The 15,464-nt window shown below is 49.0% G+C and overlaps 1 protein-coding gene across 8 annotated transcripts in view; it reads left to right on the forward strand.

Annotated features, from left to right (window-relative positions):
* Window positions 1-15,464, forward strand: part of ATP6V0A1 (ATPase H+ transporting V0 subunit a1) — a 53,139-nt gene that overhangs the window by 14,425 nt on the left and 23,250 nt on the right. For 5 of the 8 annotated variants that reach the window (XM_077315277.1, XM_077315279.1, XM_077315281.1 and 2 more), the window contains exons 6-15: window positions 969-1,075; window positions 2,485-2,611; window positions 5,248-5,330; window positions 5,583-5,676; window positions 6,877-7,089; window positions 7,642-7,792; window positions 9,007-9,146; window positions 9,946-10,103; window positions 10,948-11,038; window positions 12,819-12,937. In XM_077315277.1, the coding sequence (XP_077171392.1) occupies window positions 969-1,075; window positions 2,485-2,611; window positions 5,248-5,330; window positions 5,583-5,676; window positions 6,877-7,089; window positions 7,642-7,792; window positions 9,007-9,146; window positions 9,946-10,103; window positions 10,948-11,038; window positions 12,819-12,937 (1,283 nt within the window). The remainder of the gene's footprint in view (window positions 1-968; window positions 1,076-2,484; window positions 2,612-5,247; window positions 5,331-5,582; window positions 5,677-6,876; window positions 7,090-7,641; window positions 7,793-9,006; window positions 9,147-9,945; window positions 10,104-10,947; window positions 11,039-12,818; window positions 12,938-15,464) is intronic. The other 3 variants (XM_077315280.1, XM_077315284.1, XM_077315285.1) reach the window with 1 other exon arrangement.

Raw genomic sequence — 15,464 nt, forward strand, 5'->3', positions numbered from 1 at the left:
TCGTAGAAGCATAGAGTTGGGAGGGTCCCTAAAGGCCATCTAGTCCAACCCCACCCTGCTCAGTGCAGAATCGGCCTCAAGCATCCACGGCTGCGACTGTATCCACCTCCTTAGGCAGCCTGTTCAATATACAAAGCAATATACAGATCTTTAGTGGCATTAAGGAGAGTCTATTCCACTGTTGAACTTCTCTGACTGTAAAAGTATATTTTCCTGGCATCTATCTCATACCATTCTACAGGTAGTTTAAACCTATAACTGGGGGTCCTTTTCTCTGCTCTCAACAGGAACCTCCTCCAAATTGACAGCCCTTCAAATACTAAAAGACAGCAATCCATTCCCCTCTCAACCTCCTCTTCTCCAGGCTGGACGTTCCCAAGTTCCCCAGCCTTTCCTCACAGGGCTTGGAGAAAGGGCAGGATAAAACGTACTTAATAATAAAATAATACATGCTTAGCTCCTAATATAAGGTCCCCTCGAGTCCATTGGAAGGGCATAATATAAACATTGTCAGCTGGTTCCCTGATCCCGTAACTTCTGTCCCTCCTTGGATCAGGTTCTGAGGCCTTCCTCGACTCATTCTCTGATCTGAGAACTTTGGGAGACTTCCAAATTATATAGTGGTATTTAAAGAAGGCCAAGAAAGGCTTGAATGGGGACAAAATTGTGTTTTTTCTTCTTCACTGTGCTCCTTGGAGCTTAACTTGCAGTCCAGGCAGTTTTTACCTAGCTTGTGTGTTTCATTCATAAGCATCCCCGCTTCTCTCTTTTTGGGGGAGGGGAGGGGGTTCGGGTGCGATGTCTTGCTAGCTGCTTCTTTGCTTTCTCCTTGAGCTGTCTCTCTCTCTCACCCCCCCCCTTCTCCTCCTCTGCTCTTTCTTTGCTTCTCTTCATCCATCTCCTGGTTCCTCATCTCCCTGCATGCCACTAACTAGTTTCATTAGATATTAATTGATTTGTGAATTCAGGCTGAATTGCATCATCATCAGCAGATGGCGGATCCTGAGCTGTTGGAGGAGTCCTCGTCGCTGCTGGAGCCGAGCGAGGTGGGCAGAGGAGCGCCGCTGCGGCTGGGGTGAGTACCCCTGCGGGTTCCTACGGTCTCTGGAGCGCTTCGTAGGATCTCACCCTTGAGCAGCCGGCAACGGATGGGTGGCGCTTTCACGTTAAGGAGATGGCCAGCCTTCTTTGTAATCCAGAGATGCTGACAAAAAGTGGCTCCATTTTTTGTTACAATGCAGCAAATGCATTCCGTAGTGGTTTTGCTGCCAATTGTGGTCTTGTCAGTTAACCGTGGTTTGTTGGCTAAACGCATCGCAGTTAACCACGGTTTGTTGTTCAAACTGAACCTTACTGTGGGCATAGCATGATAGTAACAGATGCGGCTTAGTACTGGAATAAGGTGACCAGATTGTCCCGCTTTTCGAGGGACATCTGGGGGCACCTGGCAAATTGCACTTATGTTGAAATTAAAAATATATATATTACAATACTATTTTTGTGGTCTATGAAATTTTTTTGTTGCTCCATATAGACCAAATTTTTAATCTAGAACCCCCCCCCCCCGGTCAATGGTGTCCAGCTTTACCAATGTTAAAATCTGGTCACCTTATACTGAAAGAATGATCTAGATGAGTGGGTGGAGAGGCCATTCATCAAATTTGGAGATTCACCAAATTGGGGGGGGAGTAGTGAACTCCCAAGAACACCCCAGAAGATGGAGCTCAACAAGATCCAAGCATGCTGGGAAAGTGGGCAAATGATAACAAGATGCTATTCAATAAGGAGAGGGGCAGAGTTCTGCAACTGGGTTCCAAAAATGAAAGGCAGGCATACTGGGTTGGAGATGCACTGCAGGGTAGCATGAGCTCTTGGGGTCCTTGTGGACTGTAAGCTAAATATGAGCAGACAGTGTGATGTGGCAGTAAAGAAGGCAAATGCAGTCTTGAGCTGTATCAACATAGGAATCACATCAACATCGCAAGATCTCATAGCCCCGCTGCTTTGGTCAGACCACACCTGGAGGCCTCACTTCAAAAAGGACGTGGACAAAATGGAGAGGGGGCAGGGGAGAGCGACGGGGATGATCTGGGGCCAGGGGACCAAGCCCTGTGAGGAAAGGCTGAGGTACATGGGAAGGTTCAGCCTGGAGAAGAGGAGGCTGAGTGGGGCAATGAAGTATTTGATAGGGAATCTTCAGCCTTTTGGCTGATCCTGCATTGAGCAGGGGGTTGGATTAGATGGCCCACATGACCCCTTCCAACTTTATGATTCTATGAAATAGAATTTCGGTTGGAGTCCATGTTTGACCAAAAGCCTTCTCTTCTCTTTAGAGAATTTTTCCCCACATTCTTGTAACCGTTGCAGCATCTTGCAACTTTTGCAGCCTCTGTGTCCTTTGAGGCCACGTGGAGACTAGTTGCGCTCCGGTGCATATCGTTCATGTACATTTCACTTCCCTTCCCTTCCACCTGTGGTGTTCAGGTTTGTGGCCGGCGTGATCAACCGGGAGCGGATCCCCACGTTTGAGCGCATGCTGTGGAGGGTGTGTCGCGGGAATGTCTTCTTGCGTCAGGCTGAAATTGAAAATCCGCTGGAGGACCCCGTGACGGTACGGAAGGCCACTTCCACAGCAGTTGACAGCTGGGCTTTGTCCGGGTGAAAATCGGCAGGACGGTTTTTCAACGATGCAGTCCCGCATCACAAACTCTGCATAGGATTGGACGGTTAACGCTTTAGTCATTTTACTGCATTTTATGATTTATTTATTGTGCTTGTCTGTGTTTGGGTGGGTGGGAGGAATGCTGTTGAAACTGAAGGGTATGCGCCATGCTATAAAAAGTTTCCATGGCCCATTTGCAAATATTGAAATGATGGAACATTCCCCCCCCCCCCCACACACTTCTGGGTCAACTGGAATCTTTAGTTACAAACCATGACTACAAGTGTGTTTATCAGATGCTCAAGAACCCTGCTTCATGTCCTTAAGAGCAGTTATCTGGTTCTCAAGCCATTTATCTGAGATAGGTTCCGGTGGGGGGCCATGTTGGTCTGAAGCAATGGACCAAAGTTTGACACCTCTAAGACCAACGAAATCTAAATCTGAATCGGGGTTCACCTATAGAACTGCTTTGCCGTATATGACCCTGCATCGTAGCCCCATACTGCAAAAAGGCTTTGCTTTCTATGCCTCTAGAATTTGAAGTCAGTCATCTGGGTGGTCTTGGGCTAGCTAATCACAGTTCTCCTAGGGCTGTTCTCATAGAGCAGTTCTGTTAGAGCTTTCTCAGCCAGGGTGTCTGTTTTGGGGAGAGGAAAGGAAAGGTGTTCATAACCTGCTTTGGGGCTCCTTCCGGTAGTGAAAAGCGGGGTGTAAAACACCAGCTCTTCTTAATGTTGACCCATGGGCAGCTACACTATCCCTATTTATTTAAAAACTTATACTCTGCCTTTCCTTGTGATTCAAGGGGGGTTATAACAACAGTTAAAAACTATTCCCCTTAAAATGGGAATAGAATAACAAACAAGCAGCTGCTTTTACCCTTAGCAGGGAACGTGCGTGCAGCCAGAGCTGAAGCACAGGGAAGTGTGTGGTGTAATTCCGCTGCCGCTGGAGTCCCCTCTCCCCAGTGCAAAGTGTTGGAGCTGTACCTTGCACAGCCCCTCCCAGGGAGCGCAGAAAAGGGGCCTCAGTTTTCGGAAGCCCAGCACAATGAGGTTGCACCCACTGCTGTCGTTCTCACAAGATTACATGGAAGTTTCCTCGTGGTGGTAGCCCCTCGTGGAGTTTGAACAAATGCAGGAAGGGGGGAGCCGCTATCTGAGCCCAGCCAGCTGCCTGAAGAATGCGCCGCCGGCCTCCCCAGGGAGTTCAAGGGCTTTGGACGCTGATGAAATAAACCATCGGGTTCCTTTCCTTTCCGTTCTTTTCCTTCTGCTTGTTTACTCCAGAACAGGTCCTCGGTCTGATGCTTCTCCGCTTGCGTTTCAGTGCCCCTTTTGCGCTAGCCAAAGTTAATTAGATGCGTTTTTTTTAAAATCTCTGCTCCACCCACCCGTTGTCCAGCCAAAGCCCTGCGAGCAGCTTTCCTGTCTCCAGGGGGACTTCTTGGTAGTTGCTCCTGAGCAAATTTGACAGCCTTGCCAGATGAGTGGCAAGGCTGAATGAACAAGTTGAGGCCCCCCAAACGACTCCTAGGGTAACTTTTGGAAGTACCAAGCCAGAACAAATTGGGTAGCGTAGCTTGTAGGGCATAGGGCAGGAGTAGTCAAACTGTGGCCCTCCAGATGTCCATGGACTACAATTCCCATGAGCCTCTGCCAGCATTCGCTGGCAGGAGCTCATGGGAATTGTAGTCCATGGACATCTGGAGGGCCGCATTTTGAATAGCCCTGGCATAGGATTTTGAACGATGCAAAACCAAGAAGGGAAGCCAAAGCCCAGCCTCGCCGGCAGAGTTAGGGACCCAAAGGTTGAGCTGCAGAAATAATTTTTAACATTTTCAAATATTTATTCCACAAAGGGCACTCATTCAGCATATTAAAAACACCGACGTCATAATTTTAAAAAAGCATCACATTTCTTAACTGCACATGGAATAGACCGACACAGAATGGACCAAACGTGTTTTGGCCCTGAGGGGTCTGCCTCAGTGGTCAAATTATTGTGAGGAAAAATGCACTCAGGTATCAAATCAAAACCAAAAGATTTGCTGGGCGGCAAAGGAAAATCTGTTAGGTGCCGCTCCAACTAGTCTTCCTAATCTCAGGGTATCTGATTTGGAGCCCACCTTCTGAAATATGCCCTTCCAGGGGACACCTGCTTTTGCCCAGTTTTCAATCACCGGTGCATTCCCACGTGGGTCAGAAGAAGCTTTGTCTCCACTGACCTCAAAATTCACAAGGTGGACTCAGGCCTGTTACGTCTTATCAGCCTTAACCGCCTTTAATTTTACTGACTTGCCTTTCTGCTCTCTAGGGTAGTTTGCATCATTTCCCTTCCCTCCTTTTTATTCTCGCAACAACCCTGACAGGTGGATCAGGTTTGCGAGTTTGTGACTGGCTCAAGATCACCCACTCAGCTTCCTTGGCAAAGCTGGGATTTGAACCTAGGTCCCTCAGATCTGTCAGTATTCTCACTACACCTTGCTGAGACTCCTTTGGGAAGAGAAAAGCAGCATATAAGGCTTGTGCCGTTTGGCGGCTGGCTTCCGGCTTCTCCCAGCATCGGTGTCCCTTTTCTTCCAGGGCGACTACGTGCACAAGTCCGTGTTCATTATTTTCTTCCAAGGCGACCAGCTGAAAAACCGCGTCAAGAAGATCTGTGAAGGGTAAGCGAAGAGAAAAGTTAGGGGGGTTGGGGTTTTGCCTCTTGTCAGGATCCCAGCAAGTCTGGAAACCCTTCCTGGATTTTTCCTCTCTTTGGATCTTGCCTCATTCCTTGTGCAAATTTCCTGGAAATATCTAATTTCCGAAGTCTTGCTTCCCTCACTTCCTTATCGCTCACCTTTCACAGAGAGCCTAGCCTTCAAATGCCAAGCGTTGCCATCGTATTAGTCACCGGTAGCCCGTGTGTCTTTCAGGTTCCGTGCTTCCCTGTACCCCTGTCCAGAAACGCCGCAGGAGAGGAAGGAAATGGCCGCTGGCGTCAACACCAGGATTGACGACCTTCAAATGGTATGAGGGATGGGGTGTGTGGGGGGGAAGGAGGGTGGGCTCCTTAGCTTTCACTCATGGTGGCCTTACCCCCTACCCCAAAACACAAGCGCTCATATGAACCATCTTAGGAATGACTGACTGCTAAATGTCAAGCTCTGGTCTCACTCTGCACTTCATGCAAAGAGGGCTCTACTCTGAACTGGTTTATGCCATGTTTTCAATCTCCTAAGACTGGGGTGGGCAGATTGTGTCCCTCTGGCTGTCCATGGACTACAATTGTAGCTGGAGGGCCACAATTTGCCCACCCCTGTCCTAAAATACCCCCCCCCCCCCACACACACACACACACTTTTACAGTCCTTGAGGTTTCTAGCCAGGCATCTGTCCTCTTCAGTCTGATTTCCAGCCTGGTTTTCTTTGCCTAGGTAGAATTGATGTTCCCAGTGGGCACTCTTCTAGAGATTTATTTGGTGGGGCAAGGTTGGAGACCTCGGGGAAGAGTTAGTTTCATGTCTGTCCGCCCCCTGGTATTATTCAGCATCTATATGTGCCCTTTTGCACAGCTGATCTTGGGGGTATGGGCTAGAGTGCTGCCTGTATGCCAATGACACCCAGCTCTATTTGTTGATGGGTGACAGGCCGAATACACCCCCAAGTCTGTCGGCCAGACGTCTGGAAGCCGTGACAGGATGGCTCTGGCAGAACTGCCTGAAATTTAGCCCCTTGAAGCCAAAGGTCCGGCGGCTAGGGAAGAAGGGGACAGAACAGGAAGAGTGCCTCTCCCCTGCCTTGACATAGTACAATTAACAGCTAGTACCGGGGGGTGACCTTCGACGCCTCCCTGTCTCAATGCAGACGTGGGTCACAAGTCTCTTGCGTGATGTGTTACAAGGTGTGCCATGAGATCTAGCCACAGTGATCCATGCAGTGGTCACCTCCAGGTTGGATTATTGCAACTCACTCTGTGGGGCCCTGACCCAGAGATTGCAGCTGGGACCGTGGCAGTCTGCAAACTATCCAGGTCTCCCTCCTCCTCCTTCACCCCCCTCACCCCTTCATTCAAACCATTTCAGTCCAGTTCGCCCAGCGGAGGGCATTGAAGAAGATGGGGGAGGAGTACTAATTTTAACAATAACAGAGGCTCCGAGCCCGCTTGGGGGAAAGGGTGGTATAGAAATTGAACTCATAAATAAATACATGGCCCGCCTCCCACGGCAGGTGCTGAATCAAACCGAGGATCACCGGCAGAGGGTCCTGCAGGCCGCCGCAAAGAACATCCGCGTCTGGTTCATCAAGGTGCGCAAGATGAAGGCCATCTACCACACCCTGAACCTCTGCAACATTGACGTGACCCAGAAATGCCTCATTGCTGAAGTCTGGTGTCCCGTTGCCGACCTCGACTCCATCCAGTTTGCCCTCAGGCGCGGCACGGTAAGTACAGTTTGGTGTAGTGGTTAGGAGTGCGGACTTCTAATCTGGTGAGCCAGGTTCGATTCTGCTGTCCCCCACATGCAACCAGCTGGGTGACCTTCGGCTCGCCACGGCACTGATAAAACTGTTCCGACCGAGCAGGAATCTCAGGGCTCTCTCAGCCTCACCCACCCCACAGGGTGTCTGTTGTGGGGAGAGGAATGGGAAGGCGACTGTAAGCCGCTTTGAGCCTCCTTCGGGTAGGGAAAAGCGGCATATAAGAACCAACTCTTCTTCTTCTTCTTCTACAGCCCAGGGGGGTCTGGGCTCCAGCCACAGGCCGAAACTGTGCTGTGCCTCCCTTTGTGCGTTTGTGTTTCTCTGCAGAAGTGTCTTTTTTGTTGTGAGCAGGACTGAGCAACAGCAGTGTGCGGTTCTCCATGTGTATATGCGCAAAGGACTGCTTTCCTGGCTACAGCAAACATGCTTTGCTCCATCCGTAGTGACAGTCCTCTTAAAGGGTCACTCTGCAGAGGATGCTCTTCTCTCACCTGCCCCCTTTGTGTGTTACAGGAGCACAGCGGCTCCACGGTCCCCTCCATCTTGAACCGGATGCAGACCAATCAGACGCCTCCTACGTATAACAAGACCAACAAGTTCACCGCCGGGTTCCAAAACATCGTGGATGCCTACGGCATTGGCACCTACCGGGAGATCAACCCAGGTAATGGCGTGGGGCCTACCGAGGCGGCCTGCCCTCGGAGGGCCAGCCATCATGGCCAACCATGGCTTGTTCTAACCGTGGCTTGTTCCTGAAATCGGTGTTCCTCATGCACACAACACTCCGGTCCCAGTTTGCCCTGAATGAGGCTGCTGTCAACCCACCTTCACTTTTGATGGACATGACTGTGCATGGGGAGCGGGGAAGAACGGAGCCAGGGGTAGGGGAAGGGGGGGTAAGCTAGGCTCAAGCTGTTACATCAGGCAAAGCCATCCTGGAGGGTTACTGTGGTTCACCAAAAGAGCTGCTGCTCAGTGTTTTTATTGTCGTCGCCACATTATTATTGCAAACAGAGTTACCTGTATTGTTCCTGTTTCATGTAAACCCCCCACCCCGAGACTTCAGGGAGGGCAGTATATAAAACAAATAAATAAAAGTTGTTCTTAAATGGCTACATGTTCTGCTTGCATTTCTGCAAGTATTTGATGAATGCTTGTGCAAATGCATATTCATTCATATTTTAGCTTATATACCGCCCCCTCTTGACTAGATCATCTTGGGGCAGCATGCAACAACATTTAACAGAGTCACAGTTAATCATCTTCTTAAGTTAACAATACAGTTATAAAGCTATACAATCATTTAACATCATGCATTTACGTGGAAAGCTTGAGGCTTAAACTACCAGGACCATGCCCAGAAATTGGACTAAGGTATCTGTTGGGCCTAACTCAACGGTTCTCAACTTTCCTAATGCTGCGACCCTTTAATGCAGTTCCTCCTGTTGTGGTGACCCCCAACCATAAAATTCTACAAGGGTTCTTTCACAGAAATTAAACCAAAACTGGTCAGTGGCCATGAAGATCCATCGTTCATGATTGTATATAGATATTTTTTCCCTGGGGTTTCTCAGCTCAGCTCTGCCTCTTGTCCCACCATGCCATTCTCGCTCTTTTCCGCTGTTCCAGACAGACTAACGCTCTATCTCGATCTACCCCGCAAGGCTGTTGTGTACATGCCCACCCACCCCCCCGTCCAAGCTGCTTGCTCTGCCTCAACCCCTGTGAAAGGGTCATTCGTCCTCCTAAGGGGTCCTGACCCCCAGGTTGAGAACCACTGGCCTAGCTGAAAAAAATCCCTAGGCCTCCCGAATCAGTAAACTTCACGGATTAGTAGAATGTCCTCGCTGCGCTAATCTTGGTGTCTCCCTTCCCAAGCTCCGTACACAATCATCACCTTCCCGTTCCTTTTTGCCGTGATGTTTGGGGACGTCGGCCACGGGCTTCTCATGACTCTCTTTGCTGTGTGGATGGTGGTCCGGGAAAGCCGCATTCTGTCCCAGAAGAATGAAAATGAGGTATTTTGGGGGTGGGGATGGTTTCTTTTTGGAAGGGGGTGGTGGAAGATACACAGGTATGCGTGTGTCAACAAGAGACGGTCTCTGGTTCCTCAGGGGGGCTTCTGATGTCTCAAAGATAAACGGATTTAGTGTTTTCACAAAACTGAAAATCACAAAGGCCCTTCCCTAGCAGGGCAGCTTCCTTTGCAGCCTTAATGTCTAAATATATTCTAGGGAACAAGCTTCACGCTTTGTCTCAAGGCGGATAACCTGAAATTGTGCTGGGGTCTGATCTGCAGAACAGTCGGGCTGAATATAATCTTAGTCGCAGTTTTATTAGCCCAGAGTTGACTGTGTTTCTTGGGTCGGACTTTGTCTGCCACTTAAAGCAAGCTTAGGGTATTAAAAATTATTCTGCCCTTCCCGCTGGTACGGAACTCCTGAAAGGGGGTCACAGTACAGCTGTGCCCTCCGATCCCTGTTTTCAGCACTGGGATCATTTTAGCTTTTTTAAAATAATTGTTTAATAATCTTACGGCTTTAAAAATATTGATCGCTCCAATATGGCCTGTGTTGTTTTCTGTTATAAGATGCTTTGAGTGCCCCCTTGGAGGGACAGGAGTTTGGCATCTAAATTTTCCTTAATAAATAAATCCGGGTTCCGAACAGAGCACAGGAGGAGGTTTCCTTGGCTGTGGCTATGCCGGCCTTTTGCATTTCTGGGGGAATGTGTCTCGGCCGTATCTCCCTTCCCTCTCTTCTTGCTTCTTCTCCCCCCCCCCCTTCTCAGTGCCTGTTTGTTGTTTAATCGGTCCAGATGTTCAACACCATTTTCTGCGGCCGCTACATGATTCTCCTGATGGGCTCCTTCTCCATTTACACCGGCCTGATCTACAACGACTGCTTTTCGAAAGCGCTCAACATGTTTGGCTCCTCCTGGAGCGTCCGTCCGATGTTCAGAGAGGGCAACTGGACGTAAGTGGGGAGGCGCACGTGCAAGGGGCAGGAGTCCGTGGAAATGCTCCGAAGGGTTTGAGCGGAAGGTGTGAGTGTGTGTCCGCATGGGGACGGGGAGACAAGCACAGCGACACAAGCTGCCACAAGAGGTGCGTTGCTGAAACAGCCTTCCACTTTTTCGGATCCAAGATTTCCTTGGAGCTCGCCCCCTCCTTGCAATGGAGGGCCTTAGCCCCAAGGCAACACAGGGGATATATTTTAGTCCCGTTGGAGGCTGCGGAACTAGAGATGGGGAGGGGAGGAGTTTTGGAGGCAGTGAAATGCGTCAGCACCTCAGATAGGGCTTGGCAAAAGGAGAGATGAAAAAGCTGTTTTTAATACCTCACTTTTTTCTACTCAAAGGAGTCTCAAAGCAGCTTATCAGTGCCTTCCCTTTCCTTTCCCCACAATAGACACCCTGTGAGGTGAGTGGGGCTGAGAGAGCTCTAAGAGAAGCGCTCTGGGAACAGCTCTCCAAGGTCTGTGACTAGCCCAGGGCCAAGATGGCAAAACCCTCAGCACAATACATTGCATATATAACCGACCACCTGCTTGTTATTGTACGCTGCTCTTCAATAAACTGAGAGAAGGAAAGTCCCCCTTAAGTGGCCTGCGTTTCATAAGCCTGCAACATGATGCTGCCAAAATAACTTACTGAAAAACTGCTCCCCTCGTCTCTTTGCACCTTCCTCCCCCTTAGCTGGACCAAAAATGCCCTGGTAATATTTTCTTTTAAGCATTTTGTGGGTTTTGTTGTTATTCTTGGGGCTACATGGTACGTTGATATTCATATTTGTTTAATTTTGTCCTCTCTTCCACGCAGAGATCAGCTTCTCCGGGATGAGCCGGCACTTCAGCTGGACCCTGGCATCAAGGGAGTTTTTGGGGGACCGTATCCCTTTGGCATTGATCCAGTAAGAGCACCTCTTTTTCTCCTACCTCCGGTCACCCTGGTTTTCACACGCAAGGAGAGCATTAAGTATTACGATCCCTGAATTAGCACTGTCCCATGATCGGCTTTCCGGTTTTGTACTTATGTGGAGGAAGTGCCCATTTTCATTTGACACATGTGAAAATGAGCTCGTCATGTGCGCTGCTTCCGCTAAAAAGAATTTAAGACTTGTTTCGGACTTTAGACAGCTTTTGGGGACGGTGGGCAGGAAAACATAAGTCTGGGATCTATGAGAAGAGGCAAGAAATGTTCCTTCTAAGCCAGGGGTAGTCAAACTGCGGGCCTCCATGGGGACTACAATTCCCATGAGCCCCTGCCAGTTGGCAGGGAATTGTAGTCCATGGACATCTGGGTGGCCACAGTTTGACTACCCCTGTTCTAAGCTGTGCTCACGAGTGGCTGCTCATTAACATAGCCACCAGATGGGATCTGTGGGTCCCTCAGAACTCCAGCTCACCTCTAGAATACGGAGATCCGTTTCCTTCGAGAAAACGTATGCGTTGGGAGAGTGGACTCTCTGATCTTGTACCCAGCTGGATTCTCTGGTCTTGTACCAGTTGGATTCTCTGGTCTTGTACCCAGCTGGATTCTCTAATCTTGTACTCAGTTGGATTCTCTGGTCTTGTACCCAGCTGGATTCTCTAATCTTGTACCCAGCTGGATTCTCTGGTCTTGTACCCAGTTGGATTCTCTGGTCTTGTACCCAGCTGGATTCTCTAATCTTGTACCGAGTTGGATTCTCTAGTCTTCTACCCAGCTGGATTCTCTGGTCTTGTCCTCCCCAGACTCCACTCCCAAATCTCCTGGAGTTTCCCAATCTGGATGGGGCAACCCTACTGTCCACTCCCCACTTGGGAGTCCAGGGGGGGTTGGCAATCCAACATTAACCCACGAAGCCCCGCTCAGCTGCATTCTGGAGCTAAACAGGGTCTTCCCCTTTGTAAGATTACAGCAGTTGTATTCTGCTCAAGGTGTGAACTGCTCTGCTCAGGAGGGGGGACGTTGGGCAAGAAGCCCCTGAACTGCATTCTGAGGGAAAGGGCGTTGCAACCGCCCTTCACCTGCCGGTTGGAATTTTCTGCGTCCTCCGTGACTTTCACATCATTTTACAGAGATGTATGCCGAGCTCTTGAGGGCTCTGCGCTTGTTCATTTCAGCTGTGATGTTCTTGGTCGCAAAGAGGCACCGAGAAGGCCAAAGGACCGTAGGTGGTTCTACAGCTACGGGTCAGTCAGTCAAATTTATTGTGCCTAGCCAAAGGCCATTGCAAACATACAGAGAAGCAATGGATCATCTCAACTACTACTAAGTGCACGCTACAACTTCAGGAAATAACTATTATTATCTGTTACGAAGAATGTACTCTAATCGAGTCTTGCAATTCTATTCCTAATGTTCATTGCAGCTAAGGCGAATACAGCTGCATTGTGAGTTACACTAGAGTCCAAAGCTTTAAAGCAGGGGTAGTCAAACTGCGGCCCTCCAGATGTCCATGGACTACAATTCCCAGAGGCCCCCTGCCAGCATTCGCTGGCAGGGGGCTTCTGGGAATTGTAGTCCATGGACATCTGGAGGGCCGCAGTTTGACTACCCCTGCTTTAAACTCTATGTGGGCGAGGTATTTCTACTGGGAATAGCGAACACGCATGTACTGCCTGAATAGGAGAAGCGGCCACTTCATTGTGCCGTTTTCATCCCCCCCCCCCTTCCACCCTCTTGTTTCTGTGTTCCCTTGGTTCTAGATCTGGAATATCGCCACCAACAAGCTGACCTTCCTCAACTCCTTCAAGATGAAGATGTCTGTCATCCTCGGCATCATCCACATGCTTTTCGGCGTCTCTCTCAGTCTCCTGAACCACATGTGAGCTTGCTCTTCCATCAGAAGGATCAGGCTGGGCTTCCTTTCGGTTTGAAGTGGGCTCTCTCTCCAGCCCTAAGCGGTCTGGGCCCTGCATACCTGAAGGGCCACCTCTCCCTGTATGCCTCCTGGAGGGCACTACCCTCGGCTAACACCAACATGGTGGTGATCCCTAACCCCAAAGACATGCTCCAGGTCTTGACCCGAGCCAGGACCTTTTTGGCCCTGGCTCCAACCTGCAGGATTTAGGTCCCTGTTGAGATCCAGGCCTTGATGGGAACTGTCAAAATTCTGCAGGGCCAGCGAGGTGGCACCCTTCGGCCAGGCCTATGGCTGAAACCAGGGTTGTCTGAAATTATATTGGCCTCCCTCCACCCCCTCTTTCTTAGCTGCCCCAATTCTGACGCCATCCCCAGTCTGGGATGTCTGGTGAAGGGGGTGGAGATGGGTTTTTTAAATTCTGTTTTATTACATTTTACTGTCATATTATTATTGTAGCTGGTTTTATTGGATGTTATTTACTCTTGTGAACCACCCTGCACCCCTAAAAATTATATGAATGCAATCTAGCCCCCTCTTCATCCTCAGGCCTGGGCATCTCGGGCTTTTTTGTACGATAATAAAAATGTCCCGTCCCCACCCATCGCATTATTTGTCTTAGGGAAGAGAAGCCAGTGGAAGGAAATAGGGTGCTGAAAGCATTTGCCAATTGAAAAGGGCTCAAGCATTTCGCGGAGGTGAGGCATGAGGAACGGAGACGTAGCCAGAGCAGTGTCCCCCCCTCCCCCTCCCACATACACACATGTTTTCGGAAAATCTTAACGCTTCTTGAAAATTTGGGGAAAGGGCATTGTGATGAGAGAGCCCCTGAATGGTGGAGGGCAAACACTCCTGACCTCCGTCTTTCCCACCACTGCTGATTTTCCCTTCAACAGTGTGGAGGGGATTAAGCTTAGCTCACTGTAAGGTCCGGAGCTATCTTGCAGATCAGTCTTCAGGCTTCCAGTTCCCAGTGCTTCCCCCAGTTACGGTGGCCTGCCGGGGCCACCTTCTCCTTAGCAGCTTCCTCTCAATGGCATGGGCTCCTTGAGGAGCTGGGATGTGCATGCCTCCTGCCTTTTAGACATTTTTAGGCAGCATTGCACGGTCTTATTAGTTGCCAGGGTTTTTAATGGCGTATAAAAGAGGGCTACAACTGTGTATCGCTTACGACAATAAACAACTGCGTTAATTCCAAAGATGTTGATTCTTCTTGGATTTCTTTTGAGAGAAGGTTCTCACATCTGGAGCATAAACCTTTCAATCTAATAGAGCTTCATGGGTGTATTCCTCTTACAGTTCTTTTTCATGTTGACAATTCCAGATTCCAAATTCAGATTACCAAGTACCTTAAAAACTGTGTGACCTCTGGCCTAGGCGAGTCAGCATGAAAAAGGATCGTGAGAAGAATATACTGGTGAAGATCTATTAGATCAAAACTTTGATGCTTGAGATGTGAGAATCTTCTCTCGAAAGAAATTTGAGAAGACACAAAGCAACAACATCTTTGGAATTTAATTCAGTTGTTTATTGTTCTCAGCCATCGGCAGTGTGTAGCCCTTTGTTTTGTCCTAAGGGAGGGCTTTTAATGGTATATAAATTGAAGGTATTGTTTTAGAGGGGAAGGAAGGTCGTTTGGGTTTTTTGTTTTTAAGTGGTGATGTTCTGAATTATGATTTATTAGTCCCTCTTAGCTGTGAGGAATGGAGGGAAATAAAAGAATGCATTCCACATGAAAGGACAGCATATTTGAGATGCGCAGTGGTGGGTCTGCTGATGAGCTGGTGTTCAAAAGATTCATGAAGGGGGAGGTCTGAAAGTTACAAGTCTAGAAGGAAAGAGTCAAGAACATAAGAACAGCTTTGCTGGATCAGATGAATGGTCCATCTAGTCCAGCATCCTGCCTCACACAGCAGCAAGCCAGTTCTATCTTTAAGTATTTGAAAGGTTGTCACTTGGAGGAGGGCAGGGAGCGGTTCCAGTTGGCAGCAGAGAACAGGATACGCAGTAATGGCTTTAAACTACCTGTAGAATGGTTCCAGCTCGATACCAGGAGAAAAATTTTCTCAGAACAGTTCAGCAATGGGATCAGCTGCCTGAGAAGGTGGTGAGCTCCCCCTCACTGGTGGTCTTCAAGCAGCAGCTGGACAGATCCTTCTCTTGAGTAGGAGTTTGGACTAGATGTCCTGTATAGCCCCTTCCAACTCTGTGATTCTATTATTCCTCTGGTGGGCCAGCAACAGGGCATAGAAGATGATAATTTCCCCTGATATTGCCTCCTGGCACTGGGATCCAAAGATTGACTGCCTCTGAACATGGAGTTTCGTTTCCGCCCCCACGGCTAGTAGCCATTGATAGACTTATCTAACAAATCCCTTTTTAAAGTTGTCTGTTGTTTGGCAGCAAATTCCACATTGTAATCATGCTCGGATGCTGATGGTTTCATTAGCTGCTGAAAGAAAGAACTGCCTTTCAGTCCAGGTCTTCCCAT

The sequence above is a fragment of the Paroedura picta genome, chromosome 16, assembly GCF_049243985.1.
Source record: "Paroedura picta isolate Pp20150507F chromosome 16, Ppicta_v3.0, whole genome shotgun sequence".
Classification (NCBI taxonomy): domain Eukaryota; kingdom Metazoa; phylum Chordata; class Lepidosauria; order Squamata; family Gekkonidae; genus Paroedura; species Paroedura picta.